At 42.1% G+C, this 12,517-nt stretch overlaps 1 protein-coding gene across 2 annotated transcripts in view; it reads right to left on the reverse strand.

Annotated features, from left to right (window-relative positions):
- Positions 1–12,517, reverse strand: part of TMEM131L (transmembrane 131 like) — a 172,735-nt gene that overhangs the window by 70,197 nt on the left and 90,021 nt on the right. For both annotated transcript variants that reach the window (XM_040251419.1, XM_040251420.1), the window contains 3 exons: positions 9,522–9,645; positions 8,418–8,534; positions 7,443–7,553 (listed from right to left, as the gene is read on the reverse strand). In XM_040251419.1, coding sequence (XP_040107353.1) covers positions 7,443–7,553; positions 8,418–8,534; positions 9,522–9,645 — 352 coding nt within the window. The remainder of the gene's footprint in view (positions 1–7,442; positions 7,554–8,417; positions 8,535–9,521; positions 9,646–12,517) is intronic.

Consider the following 12,517-nt stretch of genomic DNA (forward strand, 5'->3'; position numbering starts at 1 on the left):
ATCAAACCGTTTTCCCATGTTTGAGCCTTTAAGCTGTTTCTACTATTTTTGCCATTATACAAATGCTGCAAAAAATTTTTTATCTGCATTTATCTTTCCTGGAACATCAATTACAAAGTCAACAATATGAAATCATTACCTGGGGAAAAATTTAAAGCAAACTGAACCAGGACTGCCAATCCTAGCTGTGTCCCCAACCTCTACCAAGTAACCTAAACTCTAAGACCATTCTACAATTTCTAAAATAAGAATTTTAATACCACCTGCCCTGGTAGTAAATCTGTAGAAGGTCATCTGGTTGACATGGTGAAAAGGTGAACTTACACAAATCTTAGATATTATGTCGAAGTGCTGTGCTATTTGGGGCTCTAAACTCGGATGCCCACTGACTCATCTACCTATTAAAAACTCTGGGGGCTGCCCTCAATGTACTAACTGCTGAGCTGATGCTGAGATTACAAAAACGAAGAAGAGACGGGCCTGGGCCCGGAGAGCCTCGTTGTGGAGCAGGGGAAGGACGCAGCCGAGGAACTTCAATGTTGCAGCAAGGCTTGAACCACATGCCGAGGGACCAGAGCAGACATTAGCCCGGGGATCTGACAAGGAAGGGATAGCTGAACTGGGTCTCAAAGGATGGAAATAGAAGGAGAACTGGAGTCAGAATGGGAAGAAAGCTTGTGAGTGGGGAGACTGCCTGGAGAAAGGGATGACAAGGGCTGCAGGCATGCGCGGTTTGTGAGGCCAAAGCTGAGAAGAGCGAGGGTATCTCGGAGGATGGAGAAGATGCTGGACCTGGGGGATGAAGGGCCCCAGGTGCCAAGCCAGGATGTTTGTGCTAGGTCCTGCAAACAACGGGGACCCAGCGATGCAGTGACCAGGGAGAACAGCTGTGTTTAAGGAGACATCACCAGCCCTGGCAGGTGCACTGGAGGCAGCAAAGCCTGACCGTGGGATGACCCAGGTGCCAAACGCAGACAAGACTGCAACGAAGCAGAGCGACCTGGGAATCTCACTTAAGCCCAGTCACGGTGACATCTTGTCCACTAGGAATGCTCACTCGATCAAGGTCAAAAAAATACAAGAGGAGGACCAAAGGAAAAGGCAACTCCACTCCCCGTGTCGGCCGCCTTTCTTCCCCCAGAGCAGACACGCATGTGCAGCAAACTCAGCCACTGTAGGGAACTCCCGGCCAGCACCAATTTAGACAGAAGACCAATCACACAAACACTCTTGGCTTCAGCATTAGAGAGTGAGCCATTTAATCCAATTTGACTGAGCAGGAAAAATGCAAAAGTCAGATACAAATGGACACACACAAAAAGGGCCAGAATGAGCTCAATACTACCAGAAAAAATTAGATAACCTAACAATTTTTCATGGGCACCCTAGTTTATTCCACAGGATGAAAACAATTTTTTTTTTTGTTATTCCAGAAAATAAACTGAGATCTTAAACTCAGGATTCATATTGAGAGGGCAGAATCAATTATAATCTACATGACATAATACGTATTCACACTATTTCCCCCCCATTCATAGAAATAAGATCATCGGTTCAGTCACTCAGTTGTATCCAACTGTTTGCCACTCCATGGACCACAGCACGCCAGGCGTCCCCAACCATCACCAACTCCTGGAGCTTGATCAAACTCATGTCCAACCATCTCATCCTCTGTTGTTCCCTTCTTCTCCCTCCTTCAATCTTTCCCAGCATCAGGGTCTTTTCCAATGAGTCAGTTCTTCGCATCAGGTGGCCAAAGTATTGGAGTTTCAGTTTCAGCATCAGTCCTTCCAGTGAATATTCAGGACTGATCTCCTTTAGGATGGACTGGTTGGATCTCCTTGCAGTCCAAGGGACTCTCAAGAGTCTTCTCCAACACCACAGTTCAAAAGCATCAATTCTTTGGCACTCAGCTTCCTTTATGGTCCAATTCTCACATCCATACATGACTACTGGAAAAACTATAGCTTTGACTAGACGGAACTTTGTTGGCAAAGTAATGTCTCTGCTTCTTAATATGCTATCTAGGTTGGTCTAGCTTTTCTTCCAAAGAGCAAGTGTCTTTTAATTTCATGGCTGCAGTCACCATCTGCAGTGATTTTGGAGTCCAAGAAAATAAAGTCAATCACTGTTTCCACTGTTTCCCCATCTATTTGCCATGAAGTGATGGGACAAGATCACCTTACCTGCCTCCTGAGAAATCTGTACGCACCTCAAGAGGTAACAGTTAGAACTAGCTCCAAACTAGCTCCAAAGTGGGACAGAAGTACATCAACGCTGTATACTGTCACCCTGCTAATTTAACTTATACACAGAGTACATCATGCAAAATGCTGGGCTGAATGAAGCACAAGCTGGAATCGAGATCGCTGAGAAAAATATCAATAACCTTAGATATGCAAATGACACCACCCTTACGGCAGAAAGTGAAGACGAACTAAAGAGCCTCTTGATGAAAGAGGAGAGTGGAAAAGCTGGCTTAAAGCTCAACATTCAAATAAGATCATATGGACATATTTTATTTGACCATTTTCCCTAAATGTATGCTCTTTTAAAAAAGGAGGACGGAATAGTAAACAAAACCCTTTTCAGGGTACTTAATTATACTCTGTGAGCTGAGGTTGGGCTCTGTCCTGGGGTTTTACAAATGCTCATTTAACATGAGCAAGATACAGTGGGCTCAGTGGAAAGCTCACAGGCTGGAAGCAGACTGAGGGAGATCAGCTTCTGCTTTCACGGATGTAGTTAATTTTTCCTCCAGTTTGTATTCGTAAATTAAATCCTTTTTTTTTTTTTTTTTTTTTAAATTTCCCTGGTTGTACAGTGTATAAGAATCCACCTGGGGACACGAGTTTGTCACGAGTTTGATCCTTGATTCGGGAAGATTCCACATGCCTTGGGGCGACTAAGCCTGCTCACCACAACTGCTGAGCCGGGGTGCTGAGACTCCTAAAGCCCATGCACCTAGTGCCCACGGTCCCCAACCAGACATGTCACCAAAACGAGACGCCCACGTGCCAAACAGAGAGCATCCCCTCCTCGCTGTGACCAGAGAAAGCCCGAGTGCGGCAGCAAAGACCCAGCACAGACAGAAAGTAATCTGTTAATTTTAAAAATCAAGTGAATCCATGATTTTTAAATAGCATGATGTAAACTTGATTTTGTAATAGCTGACTACATCTTTCAGAAGCTTGGAAGATAAGACCAAGTACCGGCACTCCCTGCAAGCGAGGCAGCGTGTGGTAAGCCACGAGGAAAAGTGAGCCGACGTGTTCTGACTGCATGAAACTTCTAGCTGCTACCTTAGGAACCAAGTTTAAGTGTGAGCAAAGACCCTGTCTAAAAGATCCAGGACATATTCATTTCTGCCTAAACCTTGCTCTTTAGCTTCTTTCCACTAGATACGCTTTCCTACTGCATGCTGAAGAAGATGCAATTGTGAGCAATCCCTCTCACAAGTCCTAGCCCTCTGAGAGAAATGACTTCCCCAACTCAGCACTCACCCCTGATGATGGGTGCTGGACCACAGGAAGGAAGGAGACTAGAACAGGGGACAGGAAGAACATAAAAATAAAGACACTCCTTTCTGAGAAAGGACAGCTGGCAACCTCACATCCATTTAAAACAATACAAAGACATTGTATGTCTGTGGTTCAAATGCAAAAATATTGTAATCAGGACTTTTTCTGAGGAATGCCATAATTATGTAAGTCTAAATTTTGTAGGCTTTTTTGTTTCCAGGTGTAGTAAGCCTTGAAAAAAGACTGTAAAATTTCTTTTTCTAAATCACCATAAAAATGAAAGAAATTTTGTAACTGATTTTTAAGAGAATTTTTTTTGTATTTAGGTCTCTGAATACTGGGCTCTAACAAAACATCAGCCAAAAAACCTGAGCTTTCTGTACAAACTCTTGAAATGCACTCTGCATTGCCACAAGGGCAGGGTCACTGTGCTGTGCTCACCGCTCTAACACTTCCGGGAACCTTCGAGAATGATACCTAACAACTGCTGACTGATGGAGCAGCCTCAGAAAGTGACTCAACTAAACTCACAGATCCCAGCCCAGACGAAAAGGAAGGAGAGACTCTACTGCTGAGAATGGAGTCGAAGCTGACAGATTCAAGGAAGAGCCGAGACAACCCAGCAGGGGAAGAACTGTCTGCTCACCAGAGGTACCGGACCACCGGAAATGCACGTGAGAAGAATGAACCCAAGCTCACGTTCCACACTAAAATGAAGTCAAAACGGGCCACAGACCTCACTGGAAGAGACGACCTTTAAACTCTCAGAAGCAAACAGAGGAATAATCTTTAAAACCTTGAGCCTCACTAGATATGACACCAAAAGCATGAATGACCAAATAAAAAATAAGTAAACTGGAGTTCATAAAAATTAAAAATACAAAGACAACCTACAGAATGGGAGAAAATATTTACAAACTGTGTCCCTGATCAAAGTCCAATAGCTAAGAACACTTACATCTCAACGATAAAGACAAGAAACCCAATTTGAAAATAGGCAAAGGATTTGAATACACATTTCTCCAAAGAAGATATACACATACCAAAAAGCACATGAAAAGATGCTCAACATCATTAGTCATTAAGGAAATGCAAATAAAAACCACATGAGATACCACTTCACGCCCACTGGGATGGCTATAAAAAAAAAAAACAAAACAAAGAACAGTAAAAAAAAAAAAACAAGCTTTGGCAAAGCTGCAGAGAAACTGGAATCCTCATATATTGTGGTGACATTATAAAACAACGGAACCACTCTGAAAACAGTCTGATGATTCCTCAAAACGTTAGACACAGAATTATCACATGAGCCAGAAAAGGTTTACCTCTACATATAAATCAAGAGAACAGAAGACATACGTCCACACAAACCTGTCTGTTAATGTTCACGGAAACATTATTCATAATAGTTAAAATAATGAAAATGAATGAAATGTCCACCAATTGATAATGTTTAAAGAAACTGTGGAATATGTCTATACAATAATATAGTATTTGGCAATAAAAAGGAAGGAAAGACTGATGACATGAATGAAACTTGAAAACATTTTGCTAAATGAAAGAAGCCAGTCCACAAAACACCACACAATTCATTTACACGAAATGTCCAATACAGACAAATCTATAGAGACAGAAAGCACAGTAGTGATTGCCAGGGACTAAGGCAGTGAAAACGTTCTAAAATTGGGTTGTGAGATCAGGCTGATGGTTGCACAATTCCGTGAGGGCACTTTAAGTGGCTGAATTGTGTGGGATGTGAATTATATCTTAATAAGACCTACTAAATTTTTTTTTTTTTAAAGGGAAAAAAGAAACAAAGAAAAGTTTCATACCAGCTAGAGCAGAATCATAAACCCAGAAAAGCTACTGCTGTGCTGGACCACAGGGCAGGGAGCAACAGCCTCTGCTCCTGATTTTTAGGCGGGGAACCCGCAAGCGCCTTCCTGGGCCCCTCTGACAGCAGGCTCAGGCTGGGCCGGGGAGCGGCAGAAAGCCGAGCCAGGGGTCCCCGTCTTAATGGGGCTTCAATTCCACAGAGGGAAGGAGAGGCTGGGTATGGGATCATCTCGTGGGATATGAGTCCTAAAGGGAAAGTCTGACCAAGGTCCAAACAGAATGGGAGAGGCAGCAAGGTCCCTGGAGTGTTCAGCTGAGAAAGGAGGGGTGACGCGCAGGCGCACCGAGGGGACGCCGGGGAGCAGTGTCTGGGGACGCGGCAGGACCAGCGGCAGGAGAGGCCGTGAGAGCAGAGGCGGGGGGAGGCCGGCGCCAGGCTTCCCAGACACAGCCCGTGCTGCTCGGGAAGGGGACTGGAGAGGCCCAAGCAGGCACTGGGGACCAGGGAAGGGGCTGCTGCGATGCCTAGATGAGGAAGGCCCGGATGTGGGGAAGGGCAGAGGGCGTCAAAGCAAGGATGGGCTCTGCCAGGCAGAGCAGATGACAGGCAAGCTCTCACCGAACCAAGGCCTCTCTCCGAGGCCCCTAATAACCATGTATCCTTAAATCAACTCCATTAACTGAGGAAATCTGAACACCCGCCTTGCTTTTAATGCTTTTATCACCACTAACACGGCACCAGGAATTCAGAGCTCTCTCACTCGCAGTCAGCAGAGAAACCTGGCCCATCTCAGCTCCCCCATCTCCTGCCACCAAAGGACAGCCCCAAGATAAGGCTGAAAGGGCTCACAGGAAAAGCCCTCGCTGTCGCACATGCAAACTGAACTTTCTCTAGGCCTCCCAAGACATTACAGAATGCAGGTCAGATCAGCGCAGTCTCTGGCCTAAAACCTTTCAGTACAGTCCACTGGTTTGGGGACTTAAAGCAAATCCAAATTTGCAAATTAAATCTCCCTTACAATTCTGAGGAAGGGCTACTTCATTTTATAAAAAATGAAAATAGCAGTAATATTTTAAATCCCTAAGAATAACATATTTGGCGGCAAAGTGCCCAGACATTACATTACAGGTAACTTAATTTTTTTTGTCTCCCCACTGGAATGAGAACTCCATTGAGACAGAAGTGCCAGACCAATACCTGGCCGAGGGCAGAGGCTCAGTGAGGCAGATGGTGAAGGAAAGCCTGGATACAGCGACCTACAGAAGTCCAAGCAGTGGGCTTTATTTGCTCACTAGAAGAAAGAGCAGTAGCAGTAGTAAGTAGTAGTAGCAGTAAGAAAGTAGTAATAAGTAGTATATAAGTAGTAACATATATTCATAATATGTTGAGTCAAGAGCTTTTGGAATGTCAACAGTTATCCACACAAAGAAATATAAATAATCAAAGGGAAAAATGGACAACCCTATAAGCTATCCATGAAATATACATTAAAAGAATTTTAAGGTACCATTACATATACCTACTAAGACATGGAAAACCTTTCTTTCTGGTGAGCCACACCCAGGCAGGACTGGAGGCAGGTGGGGAGGGAAGATATTTGCAGGAATGTCATTAGTGGTGACCAGGGAGGGTCTGGCTTCCTGAAAAGCACTCTGGCAAGATTAACAAGCTGTACAGAATAGTGCACGGTCTTTAACTACAGAATCCTTTTTACAAAATACACCCCAACGAAATAGGTAGTCCAAAAGAAAAACAAAGAAAGCTGTAAAATATATACACCCTCTAATGACAATAATGAAAAACTGGACCCCTGCAGATGACCAACAGGACTAAGCAAACTATGAAATGTCAACACCATGAACTACACAGCCATTGCAAAGAAGGATACGGACTCCTCTGACACTTTTCACACGTACGTTATTTCCGTATGTACCAGGATTTTTCCCCAAAGCAGAACATGTTAAAAATCCCAATTCTGACTATGTAAAAAGGGCTGTTTGTCCTCTTCATCAGACACCAAAATGTAGAGGCTACAAAGGTGGGTGTTTTACCAGCATTCAAAATAAAGGTACTACTAAAATCACCTGTGTTTGAGAAAGCTGAACACTCTGGACCTGTGGAAGCAGAAAGTAAGCATTCGGAAGCTGCTCTGCAGACCCTTTTGCAGAGATTCTGCGAGTACCAATTCCAGATACCTGCAGAAAAAGAAAAAGAAAAAAAAAAAAAAAAAAAAACTGAGTTTCGAAACACATTTGACACAACACTGAAATACTTTGCCATAGGAAATTTGTGTTCATCAACTTGGCCTTCAAGACTATTTATCCAATTACTATACTTATCTTTGTCTACTTAAAAAACTGCAACAGAAGTTGCTGTATTTAAGGTGAGTGTTTCTTACTGTAGCAAATCTTTACAGAAATAGACAGCTTTTCTGATATGGGACAAAAGTTTAATGGAATTCAGTTAGACTTAGCCACAAAAATGCTAGATCTTGGCACTTAAATGAAAGATGTCACAGATACCACTTAAGATAAAGATTTCTGACTTTTTGTGAACAAAAAGACTCCTGTCTCTTGCTACCCGACCCCCCTCCACCCCACCCCAACCCAGGCTTTGCTAGAACAGGGAGCCCCTGAGGACTGGCCTCCAAGCCCACAACCCTCGCCCAACAAACAGAAACAGTCCTGAGCCCAGGAGAGGAGGGGGCAAAATTCCCAGAGGCGCTCCCAGCTCCCAGCCCTGGACTGCTTGAGGTAGAGGGCGTGAGCTCTGAAACCCCACTATATTTCACACTAGAAACTGTACAGCGCATTTCCGTTTTGTTCCAATACCTTTCAAGACCCAAGGTGCGTTCCAGCCCTGCACTCTGCAGGATGCACGGCAGCCCACGAGCAGTGGGAGGAGGCAGGCTGCTGAGCTGAACACCAACTAAGCAGCCTTACTTCTGAATGACACAAACCAGCTGGCAGCATTTCCAAAAGGCTTTTTTTCCTTTAATTTCCAAACACCTTCATTAAATCAACAGCCAAATTATATGACCAAAAGAAAAAGCTACTTACATGATAAGAGAGGACTCCATGTGAGGAGGTATTAATAAATAAAGAACTTTCAATGCTTCCTTCTTCAGTGGGTAAGAAAATAATTCTGAAGGAAGTTTTCCCCATTGCTGGAATTACCTGAAAGAAAGACACTTCATTAGCCACTTGAAATGGCCCTTCTTTGACAAATTATCTTACACAGATTTTTTTTTTTTAACAATTCCAGATATTGGCATATTCTTGCACCCTTGATTTATACATATCATGGATCCCTGAGAACGTCCAAACAGACCATCACCCAAAAACCTAACAGAAAATATCAAAAACACCATGGACTTAGGGCAAGACCGCTCTCAGCCCAGCTGGAGTCACGTGTTCCACATCTTTTCTCTTCCCTGCTCTTCCTCACCCTCGTGTTCAAGAGCCAGTATCTACACGGTTCTACCTTTACTTAAGTAAACAGAACCACCAGTGTTCAAACATGCTGCTGCTTAATAAAAGCCAGCGACAGCATTCATCTGGACAGACTGCGATGAAGATAGCAGGCTCCCCCTTACACCACTTCCTGAGTCCCAGTGTTGTTTTTAAGAAGTGGGTATCACATAGGCATAGTAAGGAAAATAAATAAGCTCTACTAGTAACCTGGATTTTCATTAAAAATTAAAGGTAAATTGAATTACTAAAATTAAACCTATTGGAAGACTAGGTTTGGAGCTCTGCGTTGATGCAAATGAGCTTCACAAGGAACCACTCACCCTCTCTCAGTCCTATGCTAAGAAAACAGTCTAGTAGGCTGGCCAGGTAGAAAGATCACCACTATAAACTTGACGAGTTTCTACATGCTTCAGCATTTGTAGTCATCATGAGACAAGCAATATTAAGTTTCTTTGACTACAAAAAAGTCATATTGAATATACATGCATTTCTTTCCCCATGACGATCAACAGCCACAAAATTTCACAACTGAAAAAATAAATGCTAAAGCAAACACACAGAAGGAAAGAGCTTGGGTAGCAGAAAACGGGAGAGACAGGCAGCAGAAAGTAAAAAAACTGCAGGCCAAAGAAAGCAAGAAAAGCTGGCAGCCCACCACAGCTTAGCTTCCAAGAGCTGGTCCACACTCACCCTGCAGTGAACAGGAGGCACGTGAAAATGTCTCGCGGCTGTAAACACGGAATTCACTACAACCTCACTCTCCCTGCTTGGGTTATAAGCATAGAGAATCTTTGCTGCAGGCTGTCCCAGGAACCTAGGAGGGGAAAGAGAAGAAAATGCAAGGGGCTGTATGGTTATAAACAAAATATCTATCCATTCACCCACCCATCAATACATAAATACATACATATACACACTCTAACACAGAAAGCTGTTGATCTTCATTACAAAGTTAAAAACAATCCTATTGCTAATAGAATAATCTTATTGCTAATTCTATCCACAAAGAGTCCAAAAACTTTTTAAGACTGTTACGCCAACCCACAGCAGCACCCCACTGATTTTTGTTTTAGAATTCAACCCTTCTAGGCCATTAAACAGGCTTCCCAGGTGACGCTAGTGGTAAAAACCTGCCTTCCAACGCAGGAGACATAAGAGACTGGGGTTCGATCCCTGGGTCAGGAAGTTCCCCTGGAGGAGGGCAGAGCAACCCACTCCAGTATTCTTGCTTGGAAAACCCCACAGACAGAGAAGCCTGGCCAGCTACAGTCCAAAGTCGCAAAGAGTCAGACACGACTGAAGCGACTTAGCATGCACAGGCTGTTAAGTGCTTGCAAAAAACACCTGAAGGGATCTAGGTACCTGTCTGACATGGGTCTCTAATTTGAATGAAAATATATTTAGAAAAGAAACTGTCCTCATAGAAAAACCCAATCTTCTTAGGGTTCATTTAATGAGTAATAAATTTAAATAGACTTTTGGGGGGAATGGATTTTAACTAGCAAGGAGACTTTATTACGTCTTATAAAAGGAAACTTAATCATTAAACACCATTCTTCTGAGAGAAATGAAAACTCTACAGCACTTTCTAGCTTTGGCTCTTATCCATTTAAATCATGAGTCTTTCAGAAAACTCTAATGAAAGCTTTGGCTCCTCCATCCAAAATATGCACACAAAAGTTTTATATATACTTTCAAAACTTTCCATGACCCTTGCAGTAAGAGTTTCTGTTCTTCAGCAAATACCCTAATCAGGAGGCCCTGATGCCAAATCTTTTCAGCAAGGATCTCTGTCTACAAGGCGGGCTCTCACAAAGAACTGCAAGAGGAAAGGGACTGGTTTCTGGCCCACCTACCTGGAGCTACCTGCAACATTTCCTGGCATCATTTACTCTGATCCCTACCACCCAATACCAAATTCACTCTAGTTAAGTGTTGTGATAAATAGATAGCCAGAAAAAACTTCACTGAAGTCATCTCTCTAGTTTTAACACCCTCAGTGGCAGAGACCCAGACAGACAGTTCTCATGAGTATGGCCCAGAAATAAAACTATATTTCTAAATTCAGCAAAAAATCATCTACACTATATTTGTGTTTCTCTGATTTCGTTCCAATTTCTCTGACATTAAAAATGTGTGCTTTAGGAAAAATTAAGTGCATACTCTTTCTCTTACAAACAATGTGGTTTCCAAAATACTGTATTCGCCGTCGATTCCTTAAATCTTTCTTTCAACTTTGCCTCCTACTTTTCATCACAAGTCTTAACTGAAGGCTTAATATATCCAATATGTATTTTAAAAGTCCTTAACAACCACTAACAAATAAAATACATATCAGTGTGATTAAAACTTTGATTTTTTTAGAGTGTTCTTAAATAATACAACTAAAAATTTTCTATTACTATCATATATAGCAGGCCACCTCAGAAAGCCCTAGCTCAGGACTACTGGGCTCATATCTGCCTTTTTCCTCAATTAAATTAAATAAAAACTTCCATGATTTTAGGTTTTTCAGTGAATAATATGAATCAATCAGCAAAGTTACTAATACTTATCTCATTCACATTGTTGCAATACAAGATTTTTAGTTTCAAAAGACAGGAATGTCTCCCAGAGCAACACAAAACTGCCATATTGCAGAGTCCAGTAGCTATATCCCCCAGAATCCTCACCAGACCTAAGAGAAAATGCTGGCCAAAACCTAGTTACCACTGTGCTATATTTATCCTATTTTTTTAAACTCTATTTTTAAAAGTGTCATGAGGATAAGAATTTCCTTCACGAGTGACAACTGGAAGATACTCTATTAATACTACAAAAGAACGAGTAAAATTTCTTATGAATGATTAGCACTTTTAATCTCAGGACCAGAAGAATATTAACCCTTAAAATAAACCCTAAGAAGCAGGCAGAGGGTAACAGAATAACATGATCCTGATTCTGTATCCTAGAGAGAAACTAGAGCTGTGAGAAGGGATGAGGTTTGCTCAAGGTCAACGTCAAAGTAAACAATAGCAAAACTTGACCTAGGGCAGAAATGAAATGAGAACGTGCTGGTTAAAGTGTGTCTAATGCCTATAAATTGGGCCATTTGTTAGAAGTAAGATAAAACCTGACTAATTTGGGGGGCTGTATTTTGTTATCACTGAATGACTGTTTTAAACTTTAGCAAAAAATAATGTTCCCATAACCATATCCTAGATCTCAGTTATGAGAAAAATAGCATAGAGCATACTAGCTTAGAAATCAAAGCCACTTCTAGTGAAATAACCAATAGCCTTGGGAAAAAATGCATTATTTCTCAGCCCAAATATATGAGCATCTATAGTACACGCTCAAATATAGAGATATTTGGAAATAATTCTCTCTTTTTCAGGTAACACCTATCTCCACTGTCCTTCCAGGATTGATATAAGACTCAACTCACAAGAGATAAGATTGCATTTTAGAAGTGTAAACTACTACATAAACAAAACTGAATCATCCAAAGGTGATTCAAGTCTAAAACTTAGTAACCTTTTAAACATTTCTTTTCAACGTGACTTAACCGCTATCAGAACCAGGAACTGATGTGCAGAGCTAAGTAACATGGGCATTGACTGCAGGATTTTTATATTGACAGAGTCAATATACTACAGACAGCCAGTGTCCTATGAACTGGAACTGCAATCACAGTCTAACTGTAT

Source organism: Oryx dammah, unplaced genomic scaffold (assembly GCF_014754425.2).
Source record: "Oryx dammah isolate SB20612 unplaced genomic scaffold, SCBI_Odam_1.1 HiC_scaffold_12, whole genome shotgun sequence".
NCBI classification, from domain to species: Eukaryota; Metazoa; Chordata; class Mammalia; order Artiodactyla; family Bovidae; genus Oryx; species Oryx dammah.